This window comes from Diabrotica undecimpunctata, chromosome 9, assembly GCF_040954645.1.
Source record: "Diabrotica undecimpunctata isolate CICGRU chromosome 9, icDiaUnde3, whole genome shotgun sequence".
Classification (NCBI taxonomy): domain Eukaryota; kingdom Metazoa; phylum Arthropoda; class Insecta; order Coleoptera; family Chrysomelidae; genus Diabrotica; species Diabrotica undecimpunctata.
In genome coordinates, this window is record NC_092811.1 from 25,891,988 (window position 1) to 25,911,765 (window position 19,778).

General features: G+C 33.8%; 1 protein-coding gene across 7 annotated transcripts in view; it reads right to left on the bottom strand.

The window, feature by feature from the left end:
* LOC140449704 (serine/threonine-protein kinase MARK2-like) overlaps positions 1-19,778 on the bottom strand; it is a 473,378-nt gene that overhangs the window by 207,020 nt on the left and 246,580 nt on the right. For 2 of the 7 annotated variants that reach the window (XM_072543020.1, XM_072543019.1), the window contains exon 2: positions 10,490-10,921. The exons of the other annotated variants lie outside the window; for them this stretch is intronic. In XM_072543020.1, coding sequence (XP_072399121.1) covers positions 10,490-10,771 — 282 coding nt within the window. In that variant the 5' untranslated portion in view covers positions 10,772-10,921. The remainder of the gene's footprint in view (positions 1-10,489; positions 10,922-19,778) is intronic. 7 annotated transcript variants of the gene reach the window in all.

Sequence of the window (19,778 nt, forward strand, 5' to 3'; positions counted from 1 at the left end):
TAAAAAGTAAAAAAATATTTGGAATTCTCTTGAAATCGTAAAATTACTCATCTGTATTATTTTTCATGCGTCGTTTCATAAATCAAAAATAATAAAAGGTGAAAATCGTAAATCTAATTATCTGGTTCAGTTTCTTCACGATTATTCGTGAATTTAATAATTTCGAGATCCTTTTTATTAATTGAAAGTTTAAATTCTCCAAAAGGTTTTGAAACTGTTTTCATCTGCACAGTACAACATCACACCAACATTCAAAACAACCAATACACTGAGATCTATTCTGTCCAAAACCCAACAACACACAAGAGAGCTGCATCTATAGAACAACCTGTAAATACTACAATTTTTATATGGGAGAAACCACAAGACCACTAAATGTCAGGATAAACGAGCATAAGGTATACATCAACAACAGAGATTTCTACAAATCACAGATATGTAAACATGCTTGGAACAATCTGCATAGAGTATAACGGAAAGATACATCAATAGGAAGAAATAGACATAGGAAAGAAAAAATCAAAGAGGTAGTCCTCATCTTCTTTGTCAGACAATCAAATTGAGAAAGTTGCAAACTTCTTAAAAAAAAAAAGATTAACATAGCTCTACAGACCAAGAATTCTTTGAAGAAATACAAAAAAAATAATCAAAATAGACATGAGTTCAACCACAACTGTGAAACTTTGCATGGACAAAACATTAAAAAAAACATTAAGGACTCCCGTGTCGACTATCATGATGACAACACGTCAGAATTAGCACAGTTATTGCCAAATATAGCACAGTCGTAGGGCGAATAAAGTTCCATGTTCTAATGACACCAAACTTAGACTGTCTGATATGATGTTGTAACTGTCTGACAATTACCAAGGAAGTTTCTTAAGAAAGAACAGACAGTTACAGTCAGACAGTTACAACATTGACCGAAGATTACCCATTATCAGCAATACAGGATAGTTTGAACTATGTATCACGAATCATTATATAAAAATTCTTGTACCGGCATATAAGTAGTATTTTGTTTATTTCTAATTTATTACAATTCAATAGATTATCTCTTACCAATTTGTGGGTTTTTACTTTGTCTGCTAAATCAATTTTATGCATATTAATAAACACAGACATGCAATATTGGCATAATTACTATAACTTTTTTGATCTATATATTTATAAGACAGCACCCTAATATGGGCTTTTCATAATTTCAGCATTTAATTTACTTTGTACCGTTTGACCTGAAGATGCTTTACAAATTTTAGAAAGCGAAACCGGTCGTTTTTGGGCAGTAAAATTAAATTGATTGTGAGTAAGTCTTATTTATTTCTTTTACCTATTTGAAATGGACTCACACAAGCAACACATTCATGATTTGAATTATTTGAAACTTTAAAATCATTTTCCATTCCATTATTACAGAAAACAATATTATTGCGACACTTTGGCGGAGGAAATGGGTCATATAGTATTAAGACTTCCTCCTTACTATTGCATGTTCAATCCTATTGAATATATATGGCTTGAGATAAAAGCATCGGTAAGGAGAAGTAATGTTTCCCTTACCCTAAATTCATCTGTGGTTCGTCTAATTGAAGTAGAAATGGAGAAAATAATAATAAAATGGAGAGCTGGATAAATACAGATAGGTTGCTCAAAGAAACAATTATTATAGATATAGATAACGACAGCGATATATTTTTGCCTCTGTTCTTTTTGTACTCTATTTAGAAATGATAAAGTTTTGTAAATATGTGAATTTAGTGTATGTAAATATTTTTGCAACTATTATATAACTTTAGTAGACAATGATAAAGACCTGCTTTTAAAGTAGGTCTTAAAAAGCAGAGTAAGCAGAATAAGTAATGCAAATTAAAAATAAAAGTACGATCCTGTCCAGAGGCGATCCATCCCCGCTGCCTTGCGGTAGACACTTATCGATAATAAATATTAATGACTCTCTTAGATCTCTGGTAGGACTATAATAATAACAATAATAAATATTTCGTTAGTTACCGAGTGTTACAAATTGTTTGCACAAGTGATTAGCCTAAAATTTCTCTTCTGAGGAAAGTTTTGTATAGCGATTATGTTGTTGATTATATTCCGTGTAATTAAAAAAACAGTGTTTTGTTTTGTTGTTAAAAAAATAATTAATAATTATAAAATTTTATACTTCGATTTATTGTCATCTATTGATTCTTTATCGTAAATGGTCACCGTCATAATGATAGATATACTTTTCCGTTCGTGTTACTGCATTCAAGATATAATTCTTTTAATCCACAGTAACTTCCCACACAGCTACCAATTATATCAAGTTCGACATTGGCATTGTTATCACTCAGTGAATCGAATCACTGCATTTATTCCTTGTCGCCGGTTAAAAAAAGACGAAAACTCTGCTTTATGATGTCTCACAGTTACTTAATGATTCAGAAGATTGACGTCATTCGAGAATTGATTTTAGGTTAATAATCGAAGTCACATAGATGTTTTCTTTTGTTAAGGGTTTCTATTTTTACACGATAAAAGTAACAAATTGTATTTATTTTACTTGTAGCATTGACGTATGTAAAAAAAGAAAATTAATGAGTTGAAAGCGTTATACAGTTATTAACTTGCTGATTATAGATTCAAAAAATACTCATCATACTCTATTAAACTAACATATTAAAAATTTTGTATATACAAGCCTTTCTTTCGACTCTTGGAAGTGACACGCTGGCCTTCGACATGTCAAATGATAACTACTACAAGCACAAGCGGCATACACACCAAAATTTGTCAGCGGCTCTTAAAAATGAATAAAAAACATTTATAGTGTTGAGGTTTTGGGCTCTTTTATTATAAGTCAATTTTCAAAACAATAGTTCAACCTCTCAAGGGGTTTAATAAAAATGTTTTTGTATGTTTAAGATTTTTACATATTGAATTATTGTTTTCAAAATCGCCTAACGTAAAATAGTCTTAAATTTCAACACTATAAATGTTTTTTATTAATATATTTTTTTATTGACCGTTCACGAGTAAATTGAAAGAAAAAATAATTATCCAGTAGCCTCAGAAAATTATTAATCGTTTGACGACCGCTGAGAAAAAGAAGCAAATGAAAGTATTAGCATTGATTATAAACCACACCCGTGTGTGGTTTATAATCAATGGTATTAGGCAGATAGTTTTAGAGGATTATCGTTGTTAAACTGCTGTCGAATATAAAAGGAGGATTTATTTATGATAATTCACAGAATGGGCGAAATATGGCAAACCCACTGATAATAATAATAATAGTCTCCCGTTTTATACCGCATCGCGGCTTTGGAAGTATAGCAGGGTAGTTTGCTACATCTAGGGCCTACGTTATACAAGGAAGGTAACATGGCCAGTGCTACGCTTCAACCGCCTATTATTACCCTTGGTTTTACCCAAGGTACTCATTTTATTCAGGCTGAGTCGACCTGGGGCATATAGACATTTTTAAAAATGTCTAGTTGTTCTTACCGGCGGTAGGATTCGAACTCTGGACCACCAGCATGCGAGGCAAGCATCCTACGCTTGCGCTACGCAAACCCACTGATTCTAACGTTTAAAATGCAGTATAGAGACTTTTATTTGCGTGTTAAGTTTTAAACCATAATCCTTTAAATCTCCTCAAAAGGTTGTCTACACTTTACAGGTCTTTTTGGCTATAAATGTTTTTATAACATTCATCATTTTAGTAATAGAAGTGTATATTTTCTAGTTTATATAGTAAAAATTGAGAATATATACATCTAAATTATTCTAGGGTTTTTTTTTTCGTAACAGTTTTCTTAAAAATAAATATTTTTTTCAAATATTTACCCGAAAAATGAGTATTCGTTGTTCTTGTTTATTTCGTTTAAATCTACTAAATGATTCATTGCGGAAACGAGACCAATTTGATCTGGTTTTGTTCCGCCATCGTGGACAAAATATTGCGGTAGATGTTAATGTCATTTGTCAAATGAATGATTTTGCAACGGTTTTGTACAGTTATTATACCATAATGGGAAATAATCACAGTTCGCGTGAGAGTTTTATATGTAACAAAAAAAAAAGAATAAAACAACTACTAGTTGCTACATTTTGATTTAAATCTGACAGAGGTACATGGGTTTGCTAAATTACAATATGTCGATAGAATGCTTTGTATACTTTGTAGCTCAAAACTCTGAAATTTGAATCAATAGTTTACAGAATGTGGCAGATAAACAAGAATAACACTAAATACGTGGAAATCAGTAAAGTGTTCTGCGGTTACGGGTTTCCTAGTAAAAACAAACTACAGAATAAAACATACATCAGAAGATTACCCCAGAAGTGCTTGAATATTCAGGTTATAAGTCAACCGGGAAAGAAGATTGGAGTTACAATAAAATCCACAACAGGTAATAAAAAAAAAATCAACTCAGACGCAAGCACGTAAAGGCTTAAAGTATAGATAATGGGGAACATGAATCTGCCATTGTATACAGGTATAGAAAAAAAATGATCTGACTATAGGACATTAACACAACGCAACGAACTGAGAAAAAATATTATATAGCCTTGTATGTCCGAGAAAATAACATGTAACCACATTACTAATGAAAAAGAAACGTATAATTCATGCTTCCATTAACAAAACTGAATGTCACTTTGACAAAACTAGAATTCAATCTAATGGGTGTTAAAAACAAGCTTGTATGTCGGTACTAATTTCATACTATATTCGGTCTCTCTTTCTGCTAGCAGAAGAACCTCATACTGCTCTTTTCGCACTAATTATGCGTGCTATATGCAGTTTTCAGATTACCACAACTGTACTGTAATAGTAATTAATTATTAGATAATGGTATATTATTTACACTTAATGTACTTTTTGTCCTTAAGAATTTTGTCATTGATCCACAAACTCGGAACTAGACACTTCAGAGGTCTTATCTTGAAACTACATAGAAATTTTTATTGGGTTGTTAGGTCGGCCTAAAACAGCCACGACGATCTATATATGTCACTTTCTAACACACGGAGAAGCTAATCTAGCTACCTATTATTGTCCAAAAAAACGTGAACAATGGCAGCCAGAAACAATATCAACAGAAAACTCATGATTAGCATGTGGGAAGTCAGACTTGAGTCATTGAGAGTCAATCTTGATAGCGAATCACTGCCCGTGTACTGTGGTATTATACAGCGGAGTATTCTTACTCGATCTGGTCCAGATCAACCCAAGACAAATAAATTGTTGCTATCCTGAACAAAAATGCAGAAAAGCGTACGGATTGAAGCGACAAACAGAAAATTGATGAACACAATCCGCTTTTCGAAGCCGAATGCAAGTTCAAAAGATTAAAATCCTGCAACAGATCAACTATCCAGTCTTCAAGAGACCTATTGGCTCAAACTCCAAGTGGCTAGTATAGAGAACGTTGAACTGAATAAGAATCGGCGTGGCACCAATGAAAACTAATCAAATAAACTGGAGCCTTAAATAAAAAGCAAATAATAAACGCGAATATGGCGCCATTTAGAACATGGTCCATGTACTAACCTGTACAGACTATGGTTCTACCTGCGGCCTCGATGACTTATGGTTTAACAAGCAAAAAGCGTTAGACGTAGCTCAGTAATGGGGCGAAAATTTTGAACTTTCGGATACGAAAAAAGTATTATTTTGTATGACTTTCGGTGAATAGTTGCCACGAAATTTTTGGTTGTATTTTGGATAAATGAATTGACAGTTTCTTGGGAGTTAACATGTAGTTAATGGTGTAGAAATAGCTTTCATATATTCGGAAAATAATATATATAGTTATTCGTGAAACTATTTTTAAAATGTTGCTTTTGTTTGGGAATCATTAGGATTACCACTTTTATTTTGTTTGGGGTCGAAGTTGTTGATTTTTCAGGTGAAATATAACAAATCATGTTTGGGAATTATTCCCTAGATAGATCCAAAACTCACTTGATTGCTATTCCTGATTATCCTAAACTCAATCAAGGATTGCAATTAACGTCAACAAACTTTGCAGGGGTACAACAGGAACACAAACTTTGAGATTACGTTTTCGTCCGAGCGTTAATTTAAAAACGGTTCTAATTTCCGCCGATAGATGGACAGTTTATACGATTTCGACAGAAACTAGTCTCTATTAGATTACTACATCTGTGATGGCAGATATACCGTTTGATTGCTGTAATAACTTTGTAAACGCCAGTGTTAACTAATCATATTTCGACTAATTGGCAATGTACAGGCACCGGCGGAGTCTAGACATTAGGGATATCTGTCTGGCGAAGATGTAGATTCGTTGTGTGAATAATATTTGACGTAATTCGAAAAATAAATACACGGTTAGTTGTATACTAGTCGTGATGTTTCTAGAATAAAGATATAAGGCAAAAATTAGTTATAAAAAATAAGCGAACAAGCATGAAGAAATTATCGACAGACTTAATAGACATCCAGGATGTTAAAATATAAAGTTAGAAAGGAATAAACAAATTTGAGAAGGTGGGCCAACTATTGTTTGTGCAAGTGTTCAATTTTCGCCGTAGGCTATAATAATAACGGTATGGCTATATTCATATAGATTTTAACGCTCACAGCTCGGTAAAAGAACTTTGGATGACGGATTTTTGATTTTTAAGGACTAACAACACAGAATTGATGGGTCATCCATCATTCAGCCCCGATTTGGCACTAAATGACTTTTTTTATTCCCGATCATCAAAAATAAATCCCATAAAATAAGTTCAAACGCTTACTAAATAGTGTTTTGCTTTACACACTATTATGAAAAACAAGTGATTCGGTTTTTGACGATAAAAGAATGATTTTTACGTCTTCCTCAAACAGTATGTAACCCGAGTGGGAAATGTAAAAACCTTTATAAAAGGGGAAATTTTGGCACAATACTGATTCAAGTACGAGATATAACAATGTTATGTAACACGACGAATGAATGAGATATATCTCTCACCGTACTACTTATCTATTGGCTGACTCCCTCGCGAATTTAAAAAACAACGCCGCCGATTTTCTTTGGATTTTATGGTCCTACGTTGGAAAAATTTCTGACTTAAAACCTGGCTCGTACCTTAAACTTACATACTGGCTACGAATGATAATGAGCTGGTAGACAGTACGAAAATATATATAACAAATACTCCTTCTTTAGGTGCCGTGTCCGTATTCAGGCGTTGGCAGTCCTCACGTTTACAATGTCCTGAAACCTTTCTCTACCAGCTGCTGTGTGAAATAATTCTTCTACTGTAGAACCACACTGTTGCATAATATTACGAGGCCGTGGAAGTTTCTTTCGACTAATCCATCTCTTTGCCTCCACTTTTCCTCGTATTATAAGGCAAAGTAGATGGTATTTAAGTCCTCTAATTATGTGGCTGAAGTTTTCCTCCTCTTTATGGTGTTTATGAGCAGTGATTCTGAATTCATCATTTTAATAACATCTTTATTGAAAGTGTGCTAAACCTATTACATTTTTAGGAACCGGCCATAGCACAATTCGAATGCTTCCAATTTGTTTAGCATTGTGGCTCTTAATATCCATGTCTCACGACAGCATAATAGGATGGATCACATAACATTTCAGGACCTTCTTGCAAATAAGCATCGATAGGTTTCTTTTGCATAAAACTGGTTTCCAGGTCATAAAAACCTTACGTGATATTTCGAAACTCGATCTCCATCAGAGTCAAAATTTATATTTCACCCGCTGCTAAGTTATTTTAAAAGATTTACAGTTTACACGTTGTATCTCGTCTCCAATAAGTTAAAGCAGACCTTGACCTACACTACTGGCCAAAATTCTGGAAACTTTACGAAAATTATCGTTTTTGGCAATACTGTATTGCGTCAGGGTTTTGCTAGTCAGTCAACGAACCAATTGAAAGCGTTTAGTACAATTTCGTGCGACTTCCAGTGTTTATTAGTGACTTCAGGTAGTTGTTACTAAAGTGATATTGTTTAATTGTCGGAGAGGAATACACATCAGTGTCGATTCAACAAAAATTGCACCAAGAAACCCAAAACCTGTTGACTGGTCGCCAGAAAAGAGAGCCAAAGCAATTATCCTTTGAGAAGAAGGTTACACATATCAAGAAATAGCAAACAAATTGGGTGGAGGCGCCAAAAAATCAGGTGTAAACGTTATTTTAACACTGGAACGCCAAAATCAGCAAAAAGAACAGGCAGAAAACCGAAAGTTAGTCAATACGATGAGCGTAGAATATGCCGACTTTCTTTAGAAGATCGTCGCAGATTCGCAAAAGAAATTAATGCTGAAATTAATTAATTAATTAATGTCAAATCAACTGGCTTACAAATATTGGACCGCACTATCAGAAGAAAGTTGTGTGAAAATGGATTGCGAACAGAAGCCGTTCCTAAACAAAAAAAGAGGGGAAAACGCATTGATTGGGCTTTGGCACACAGAGGGTGGACAGAAGAACAGTGGGGTAAGGTAATTTGGAGTGATGAAACCAGAATATCGATCTTTGGTAGTGAAGGAGTGAAGCACTAATAGAGTTGGACGTTTAGTAGTAATAGAGGGCAATATTAATGCAAAAAATTCAGGAAGAGATACTGCAAGACAAACTGCTACCAACTATCAGAGATTTGTTTGAAGGGGATGGCCAAGAATGCATCTTCCAGCAGGATGGGGCGCATTGTCATACGACTAAGACTTCCATGGAATGATTGAGAAACCATGACGTTACTGTCTTGCCTTGACCTTTAAATAGTTCCGATCTAAATCCAATAGAAAATTTATGGTCAAGGCTGAAAGTGTTAGTATCACGCCGAAACCCAAATAATAAGAGAGAACCGATAGAAGCCATTATTATTCAAAACTAATTTAGAGTTATTACACCAGAAGATTTGACTCGTCTCGTGAACTCCATGCTCGCAGAATCGAGTCTGCCCTAAAAAACAAAGGTTATTCTACCAAATGCTAATTTTCTTGATAATAACCATTGTACCATTTTTAAAAAATATATCTACATACTAATAGCTAACAGCTGTTGTTTTGTTTATTTTTAAATTTTTAGAGAGTTTTTCCTCTTAAAATAGATGTTAAATATTAAGTAGAAGCACAAAACGATGCAATAAAATTATAGATAAATAACTCAAGTCTTGTGAAAAAGAGGAATGCTGATAACAAAACTAAAATTTGTGAAGTTTGCAGAATTTTATTTCTCCGATTGGTTGCTTCTCAGATTTACTAATGTTTGGAGATCTTGTAAATTTTCTACAAGAACGGCTGTGTCATCAGCGTATCTGATATTGTTGATTACTTTTCCGCTTAGTCTTACACCCTCTCATGTGTCATCCAAAGCCTCTCTAAAGATTTCTTCAGAGTATAGATTACAAAGACTGGCCGAAAAACACAACCCTGTCGTACTCGTTTGACGGGTAGTTTTTCAGTAAGACTATCTCCATTTTGGATAGAGGCTACTTGATTGTAATATTAGTATTTTAGCAGTCTTATATCGTAGCGGTCAAGTCCTGTTGTGTATCGTGTTGTACTCGGTCGAATACCTTCTCGAATCCGATGAAACAAAAACAAACGGAACTGACAACTTTTTTGTAAAAGAACCTTTTCTTGTCAAATAAGAGTGTAGAAGCACTACATAAATTATCAAAAGGTTGAATGTGTTTTTCGAAATATAGATTTACTCGTCCATTATCATCACACTGATATATTTTACGACTTCATGCAATCAAATACTTTTTACATCAAAAATGTCCCAAGAGCCAGAACTAAGCTCTCAATTATATAGTGCACAAAGAAAAATAGTCAATATTTTCCAGATGTCACGTCTGTTTGTCACAAATCCTAGTCGCAGCTGGGAATTATCGTGGCAACAAGCGATCTCGATGGCACGTGGATGAGATAAACCATATCGAATTTGTATTTTTATTTTTATAAGAGTTTTATTTAGGTATCCACCTCTAAATATTCTTCGGCGCGAACGTTGAACAGTTTTAATAGAAATTAAATATAATATCTCGCTAGAAAAAAACAGGTCTTGTGAAACAAATTCTGAAGATATTTGAACAGATTCATGTGGAAATCCCAAAAAAATAATATTTATACTCCGTTTCGTGTTTACGAAAGAAGAATGAAAATTATTGATGGAACAGTGTTTTTGACGGCTACTAATCATCAACGTAAGGCCACAAATCAGAGACAAAAAGTTGAAAAAATTTTTCGTCATTGTAGCAATTGTAATAGCTGAAAATAATCAGATCTTTACAGTTTTCGACAATACCGGTACAGAACAATATCCTAAAGAGATTAAAACTCTTAAGGAACTCTTAAAACAGAACTTAAATGTATTATAGTCTACGCAAAATATACACTACACACACATTACTCAGTCAGGTTGTAGATCAGTCTTAAAAGATATATTTAATAAACGATTATTATCATTTAGATTCCCGCAAAGTATGGCAAAATGCAACGCTTACCTTCTTGTTTTTCCCCATGACAACAGGCAGGCCTTCCACAATATTAACAACCCGAGTCTGCGGGTGTACCACATGGGTATGTCTGTAGTTATAGCCAGTACGTTTGGGGGTAAGTTTTTCTGAAGGGGTCGACGCTGTCGATTTGGACCTCTTTAAAAGTCGCATCATTTGATCCTTGACACTATAATGTTGTCGCGTGGGAGCCTGCAAAAGAGGCTGACGAAGGGCCGCAGCGGCATCCATCTTGTTGCTACCGATGTTTCCCACCTCGAACATCATCATGATAGATTTTTGTCACTTCACACACGAATACCAGACAGTCAACGTACCATTGTATGTTCACATTGATCACAAGGTTTGTTAGCACAAGTTGAAGGAACCGTATCACTTAATCCAATCGCGTGGATTGTTGTATTTAATGTATATCTGGTTCTGAAGATATAAATTGCTTTACGTTAACGAGAATTCTACGACTAAACTTGTTATCGCGATTTGTATGTATATAAGACCTCCACGACTGAACGTAACACATTAAAATCTGTATTAAACAATAACGATGGAAATTACTTGAAAACTTTCCCTAATTCTTGTTAAAAATGCTCAAAACTGCACCTAATACTACTACAACTGCCGATAAAATGTAAGGTTATTATAATAAAGTTCGTGACGTTTCTGTTTAATCACTAAACAGTTACTTATCATTCAGGTTTCAACATAGCTACGGATAAAAATATTGCGTCATGGTACAGAAACAAAAACAAACAAAACAGAGCCGAAATTATTTTTTTTTCAGAAAGTTTTTTTATAAGAAAGAAGTTAAAGGTGAGGTCACGATGTCATAAATAGACAGTGTTGCCAATTGTAAATTAGTTGGATATTGACAACTGGTTTAGTTTAAACTCGCCTTGAGGAAAGAGTTAAACATGTAATAAAAAATAAAAAATAGTTTTCTGATGAAAAATTGCATATGATAAAAAAACGGTATAGGCAAGCGGTTTACCCTTAAAAAGATGATTAGAAGCGGAATATACGGACTAAATTATTTTTTGCATTTCTAGCGCACCAAACCTTTTTTGTTCAAATGTATATATTTTTTTAATTTTTCCAAGCGGACCGGAAATTGCTATTAACAAATAACGTAACAATAAACCCTTTTCCTGAATAGCTTCGAGTAAAATTTTTTTACTCGTATCTCATCGAAGTAAAAATACATATTCGAAATATTTGATTCCATGTTTTCAGCAAGATAGAATCCATTTATCCTTGTCAAAATATTCTTACTTGTACTTCAAGATTTTTTGACTAAAAATTCTAACGCCGTGCCTCAAAATATGGATGGAAACTTACGACGACGACACCTGGCAAAGAAAAGGACTTTGAAAATTGGTACTTGGAACACTCAAGGACTCACAAGACAATGGAAATTTTAACTGAAATGACGAAGCAAAAAATAGACATCATAGTGCTCTCTGAAACCAAAAAGAAAGGCCAAGGAAATGAGCAGATTAAAGACTGCATTCATATATGGTCAGGAGTAGAGCAACACGTACACGCTAAATCAGGGATCTCAATTCTTATAAAAAAATTATTAAAAAAACTACATCTCTGAAAGAATTCTGACAATAACTATCACAATGTACGGCATCGAAACAATAGTTGTTGGAGTCTATGCGCCAACAGACGATTCAAATCAACAAGTTAAAGATTCCTTTTATGAAGAGTTATCAAACATTTGTGATAATATAAAAAGTCATCAAGAAATAATACTATTAGGAGACCTAAATGCCAGAGTAGGTTCTCAAATAGACGATGAGGTGGTGGGACGGCACGGAGAAATGGTTAAAGATGGTTCAGGGAACAGCTTAATTGAGTCAACTTTTTGGTTTAAAAATAATGAATACCCAATTCCAACATAAATATATTCATAAATACACTTGGGAACGACCTTCACTCCAACAGAAGTCGATCATAGACTATATAATAAGACAGAAATTAAAATTTATGTGCCAAGACTGCACAGTAAAAAGAGGATCTAACTGTGAGACAGATCACTACTTTCTTTTAGCTAATCTTTTGTGCAGCTTTAAATATTACTACAAACAGAACACCGAAAGTGAGAGAAACAATACTACACAGTACAAAAGAGATATAAATTGAACCTTTTATTCCAGCCAGGTATTAAACATCTTTTTCAATTTAGATTAGAAAAGGAACTAAATGAGATGGAAAGAAATAAGGATGTAGAACAAGAATACAACAACTTCAGAACGATAATAAAAAAATTGCTTATTAAATATTAGGAACAGAGAACAACGACAAAAAACACCACGGACCACCATGGATGACAGAAAATGTAAAAGAAATGATACAAGAAAAAAACAAAATATATAAGAAATGGCTAATAAATAAAACATCTAGCAATAGAGTAACATATCAAAGGAAAAACGGAGAAGTACGCAATCAAATAAAAGAAGTAAAAAACAATTTCTGGAAACAAAAATGTGTCCAAGTTGAAAATTAGTGGTTCTCAGACTACGGAAGTATGGAGAAATATCACTAATCTAAAGAAAAACACCCATAATTTCTTAAGCAACTTAATTCCTATAGAAAAGTGGAAAAATCACTATAAAAATTTACTCCAAGAGTCCAGATTGGAATATATGGTAGAGGAATACAGTATGGAGGGACAAACAAATAGTATCATTAACGAGGTCCGTACTGCGTTAATTAAAATGAAAAACGGGCGATCCCCAGGACCTGGCAATATAGCTGTGGAGTTACTTAAAGCAGGAGGTCCACTCCTAATAAAACGAATAACTTTTCTAATGAATCAATGCTGCCAACAAATTAAAGTACCATCCGAATGGAAAACCGCTCACCAAGTGTCCATCTTTAAAAAGGGTAATCGAAAAGATCCTAACTGCTAGAGAGGATTAAGTGTCCTACCTACTTTCGGGAGATTGTTTGGAAAAACCGCCTTAGGTTAAAATATTTGGATAAATGGGAATGTCTATACAAATAAATTTTAAAATTAAATGGGAACACCACCCATAGTGTTTAAACAATATAGCAACATCACACTATACTTGGATATACTCTTAAACAACAAAATCACCTTGAAGAACTGAAAACATTAAATGCTGTGGAAAATAAATTCGGCTTAAAAACACATTGCTGTGACGCTTAAGTGACAGTGCTCCGACAGTGTGACGGAGAGGTGCCGGTATCTGGAGATTCGAAAGTTCGCGATAGCGCGCCGTTTTGTCTTCTTAAAACTGACGGATCTCGAATCCCTGTAGGACTGGAGGCGTATTCATTAGCTAGAGCCTAAATACGCGAAGGTAACTAAGATCTATATACTAATCCAAGGTATATCTAATTGTCCGCCCTTTAATTCCTTCCTTTGTCTCTTCTCGTCTCCCTTCGCGCCTGATCGAAACATTATTAGTCATAACTGATATTTTGTAGTATACAGTCTATTTAATACATTGTAAACTCGAAATTTGTTTTTTTGTTATTCCCGGCCGTTACAGGTAGAGACTAGAAGAGATACACATTTTCGCTTATGCAGTGCTCCGACTTCTAACGTAAGCCCATAGCCTCTCACCCTTTGCAGGACCTGAGACCGAGGAGTTCTTAATCCCTTTCCTCCCAAAATCTCCCTACCCTCTTGTAAATCCGCGAGGGCGGAACCAGTCAGTCTAGGCTAGTGGAACCAGTAAGCCTTGCCCCGCTCGCAGGGAGAAGTATCCCCTAAGAATTGTAGATGCATTGATAAGGATATTGAGACAGGCGTCTTCTACAATGGTGACAGCATTTATTAGAATGGTGACAATTTATTAGAGTGGTTTATTAGATTTATTACAGTTCCAATCCTAAATTATTAGACAAGCATTGTTTTGAGAAGGCGGTTTACATTTAGCCAGATGTCCAGAGTAGTGATACATTTTTGAACAAGTTAGATGAAATATTATTATAAAGCGCTTTCAGTGATTTCATGGGGACGATATATGACTTCTTAATAATAAGGACGGACTATGCCTCTACCGACAAATGTAAAGATGCCTATTCAAGATGGTATAAAATATGATATATCCTAAGCGTTATGCGGCATAAAAGATAATCTGCCTAAATCTAAAAGTTTGTGTTGAAGATTGCAACCAAAAGTTGGATTAAGAAATTGTTCATTCATTTTAAGTTTTTTGTGTAAAAACATCAAATGAATGTAAAATATACCAGACATGCCACCTTTATATGTTGCGAAGATTCAAAACTAGATCAAAAATAATTTTTTACCCTGCCTTGATTATTTTGGTTCCTACAAGTTTTATGAGATCTAAAATGCAAGTGCTCTCTTGAATTACACCTTTAAAAATCAGTTTTGATACATTCTACTGATAGTTTTGATATCAAGTTGTATATATTTTTCAAAACATTTATTACTGAACACATTTTTCATGTAATGTTCAACGGTTTCTGTTTTTTTTTTACGAAAAAGTCAAATTTAATTGTAGAATTCCAAATAATGTTATATACTGTCGATAAAGGATATTAAATGGAATAATAGTAATATGTAATCATAAATCAATATATTTTATAAAAAAAACCATCTTCCTATTATAACTGACCGGGTACTATTTTAATTGACAATCGCACAGTCCGTAGTAAAGTTTAATAGGGGATCTATTAAATAAACATACTGTAAATAATATATTTGTATTACGCCACTGGCAGAATAAATCAAAATTATTTGCCACTACTGATAGAAAAAATACAGTTTAATCGGAGGTAATTTGAGTACAAAATCCCTTTCTGTTGCTTGACAATTTAAGTGAAGTTCTTTTTTAGGAAAATTACAAATAGCAAAGAGACTAATAAATATAAGTTATCTAATTGAGATCAATGATCAAAATCTCATATTATATTGAAACAGTGCATAGTTATTTTATATAGGATCAAAATTCTCCATCAGTAATAAACTTTTTCTCTTTCAGATATAAGACGAAACCGGCCTCTTAGTGGCCGGTTTCGAGTTAGAAAAAGAGTTAGAAGGAGCTATAAATATCTAACTTAGAAGAAGAACCATTTTCAGCATCTGATGAGTCTGACTATATTCCTGGAGACAGCGAAGATGGAAGTGAAGGAGGAGTTCAAATGAGCGACGAAGAGGAGGAAGGTAACAGCAGTACAGAAGAAGCAGATATAAGCAGCGATGATGAACGCCATTCAATGAACGAAGAAAACGGTAATAATGGTAGTGGTGAAGCTACTGACGTGAGTCCCAATGTAAACACGCATGTTGTAACTTGGAAAATACCTTCGAAAAATTTTATACCTAGAAGAAAATTGCCTAAGGAAACGAAGGGTGTCAATCTTTTGGAATTCAACAGACAGTGTTCTGAGCTAGATGTGTTTCTAAAATTATTTTATAGAAGCTTACATACCTAAACAATATATACCTAACAAACCAATCAAGAGAGGTATCAAATTATGGCAACGATGCGATTCCATGACTGGTTACATATACGACTTTAACATCTACAACGGTAAGGAAATCACAGCAATAGAGGGGACTCTTGGAGAGAGGGTGGTAGCGACACTGTCAAACACTTCAATCAAAAGACGTGTGTTTGTATATTGATCCTTTTTTTACCACTGTTGATTACATGAATAATCTTGAGTTTCCATGCGATGGTTCATACATGAAGCGCAGAAAGAATACGCCACAATTTATTGATAAGAAGCTATTTAGAGGTGAATCTGATTATCATTGGTAAATGATAAAGGCGTAATGGCAGTTACATGGCAGGACATTAAAGAAGTTTTACTTTTATCAAACTCCCACTCGCCATCTTTAACACAGATTGAAAAAAAAAAACTAAAAACAGGCTCAAAATGCACTTTTGATTGCTCTGAAACTACAGTATTTTACAATAAATATATTGTAGGGGTTGATTTGGCTGATCAAAAGATTGCCACCTATGATTAAGACAGAAAATCTAGTAAATGATGGCGTCAAGTTTTCTACAAATTGTTAATGGCATTTGTAATCAGTTCAATCTCTTCTGTTCTATATGCAGTTGAAACGTGGACCCTAAAAACATCAACCGTAAATAAATTGGAGGCCTTTGAAATGTGGATCTACCGGAGAATGCTCAAAATTTCATGCACATCGCATACCTCAAACGAAGAAGTGCTGCATAGAATAGGCAAGGAAAGAGAACTTTTTAACACAGTAAAAGTTAGAAAAACATCATACCTAGGCCACATACTGAGAAATAATAAGTACCAATATGCCCAACTTATAGTGAAAGGAAAAATCGAGGGAAAGAGAGGCCTAGGAAGGAAAAGACTATCGTGGCTCAGAAACATCCGACAATGGACAGGGCTAAATTTTGAACAGCTAATAAGAACAGCTGAAGATAGAGAAGATTTTAAAATTGTAGTAGCCAACCCGGCATTGAGGAGAGGGCACTTTAAGAAGAAGAAGTAATCAGTTCATAGATAATATTTTTAGAAATTCAGAATAAAAGGAAGAAAGTTCCTCTTCTTCATTATTTAGTACCTGTAGCTGAGTAGTTGATAAGTTTGGTGGGATCCAAAGCCAACATTAAAAGAAGACCCTCTGGTCGTCCAGGTAGGCACACAAAAATGCAAAAAATTATGACAAATATTGAAGATCACCTACCAAAACAAACTAGCAGCAAAAGAAAATGTTTCAGTTGTTCTCAAAAGAAAAAGGAAAGCCGTACAAAAACTTTATGTGTTGGAGTAATGTCCCATTCTGCAAAAAGTGTTTTTTAACATTCCACTCATAAGTGGGTTTCAATTATACCTTATTTTTTAATAATTTTTTTTGTAATTGCTCTTTTTATTACTGATTAAAATCCCAGTCAAAACTACTGTTGGGGCCAAAAGTTCCCACCTCCTTAGAACGGACATTATGTGAATTTTATAATTATACACATAATTTGTTTAAATTAATTATTCTAATTATAAAACTGAATATTTAATGGTGAAAGGGTTAAAGAAGGACTTGGTATTTATCTAAAAATATCAATAAGATATCTCATGTGTTGTGATAATAACTTAACTCAGTACATATGATATGTTTCATACGATAGTTATTTACCTTTTTTGAATATTTCACCTGGATTTTGTTGTGATATTTTACTTTTGAAGATCATTTTTTTGAAGAGTTGTTCTCTTCCCAAATTTTCTTTCTTTGTTGTTTAGTACCTTTTCTTCCTTACTTTTCTACACAATCTAGACCACTAGGTATGGTACAACTTTGGCTGATTCTCCCTTCCACGTTCATTCCCGAAGTACCCAGTGCGTCTTTTGTGAGTAAATCATAAATGGAAGACATAATAGCATTTAGTATTCGCGATTTAATTGTCGCGATTTTAAATTTACACTCCTACTGACCCCTCCATAAAGGTAAAAACAATAAAATTCGTGGTAGCTCGCCATATAAAGTCAAATGACATCCCAAATGGACTATGCTATGTGGTGCTTTCCCTAATTAGTCCATAAATTCCTCTAAAAATTCTTCCTTCTGCGACTCTTAATCGGTTCTTCGGCGAAAGCTAGTATAATGAGAGGACCTTGATTGAGGATATTAATTATTCTCTTACATATATTATAATAAATATGGAGTATTCTGCCCTCCCCCTCAACAGTTCATCCTTTGCAAGAATTATCCATAATGTAATTTATTTATTCCTCCTCCAACTTATTGTTAACTTAGTTTCCATTTTATTATAAGCACGTGGCTGATCTCAGCAGTTGAAAGATTTAAGTTATATTATTGTTTTTACCAGTTTTTATCTACACAAGTTAAATAAGTATACGCGTTTTTAGAAACGAGATTGTTTATGTAACAGTAACATTAATTAATCTCATTATAATTTTTGTACTCCACGAGCTTCTTTTTCTTAAGTAAATGTTACCAAACACAGTGATTTATTTGTTGCAAAATGCACTTTCGCAAAAAAGTTTGGTTCACATTGTTAATATTCATTTATAATGAAATCTACATAGTTTGGATAATGATTTTTGCAACGTTTTCGTTGATGTTTGTACATAAAGACAGACTTGGTACGTAATTCTTGTAACTGCCTATTAATTATTGATATTCAGATTGTTGTCGAATTGTAAGAAGATTGTAATCGAACGAATATTTTGAAGACCTACAGATATTGAAATATCTGCATTGAAATTAAGTCTTACTTAACTGTCTTTCGGATTTTTCGTTTACTCACGCAATATGAGTACTGAAAATCAGTTCGCGCTGGGTTTTTGTCTAGATAAGTTGACGAGTTATAAAATACAATTTTTAGATTCCTCATGTCAACTCGTTTACCGTCTGTTTGCTCTGCAAATTGTAGAAACCATAGATTTGGCATTTTCCCGAATTGATTTCAAACAAACGAAATCTGCGGATTTCTATTGTTTTTAATAGATGTCGCTGTAGTGTCTTTTGCACATTAGCTTTAAAAATAATTGCTGATAAGGATGAAATGGATATAAGCGAAATGGTGGTGCTTTGTATTGAAATTAAATCTTAACTGTCTTTCTTACCTACAGATATGTTTGGTTAAAGAATAGTTAAAAAAAATTATACAATGAAAAGTCCTAGTTTCTCATATAAAAAATATTTTCATTCGAAAGAGACATCTTAATTGATGACCGGACACACTATTAACACAAGGAAAGATCAATTTAGAAGAACAATAAAAAAGCGGAATGTCAGTCACGCTAGTAGAAGATAGGAAGAGTAGCATTAAGGAAACCTACCAAAAAAACTCTCTTCGACATATTTAAGGAAATAGAAGTAAAACGCAGAATAACAATGACTAAAACTAATTTTATGGAAATGAAGACATTTCTTTGCAATAATCATCTCAGTTTAGAACTAAGACAAATAGTGGTTCAGTGCTATATTTGGTGTGGACACTAAAAGTATCAAGCATGAATAGAATTGAAGCATTGGAAATGTGGATTCATAAACGGATGCTGAAAATACCTTCGACAGCAAGAAAAACTAATGAGAAAATTATAAAGATGGTCAACAAAGATTCAGAATTACTAAAGACTTGTCTTATCTGGAACATATAGTGGGGGAAAATTGATATAGAATACTACAACTAATTCTTAACGACAAACCAGAAGGCTGTTGAAGTGAAGAAAGAAAACAAGTTTTTGGTTAAAAAACATTCGTGAATGGACTCAGATGTCAAATGTAGGACAATTACTCCATGTGGCAGAAGATCGAGAAGCCTTTGCA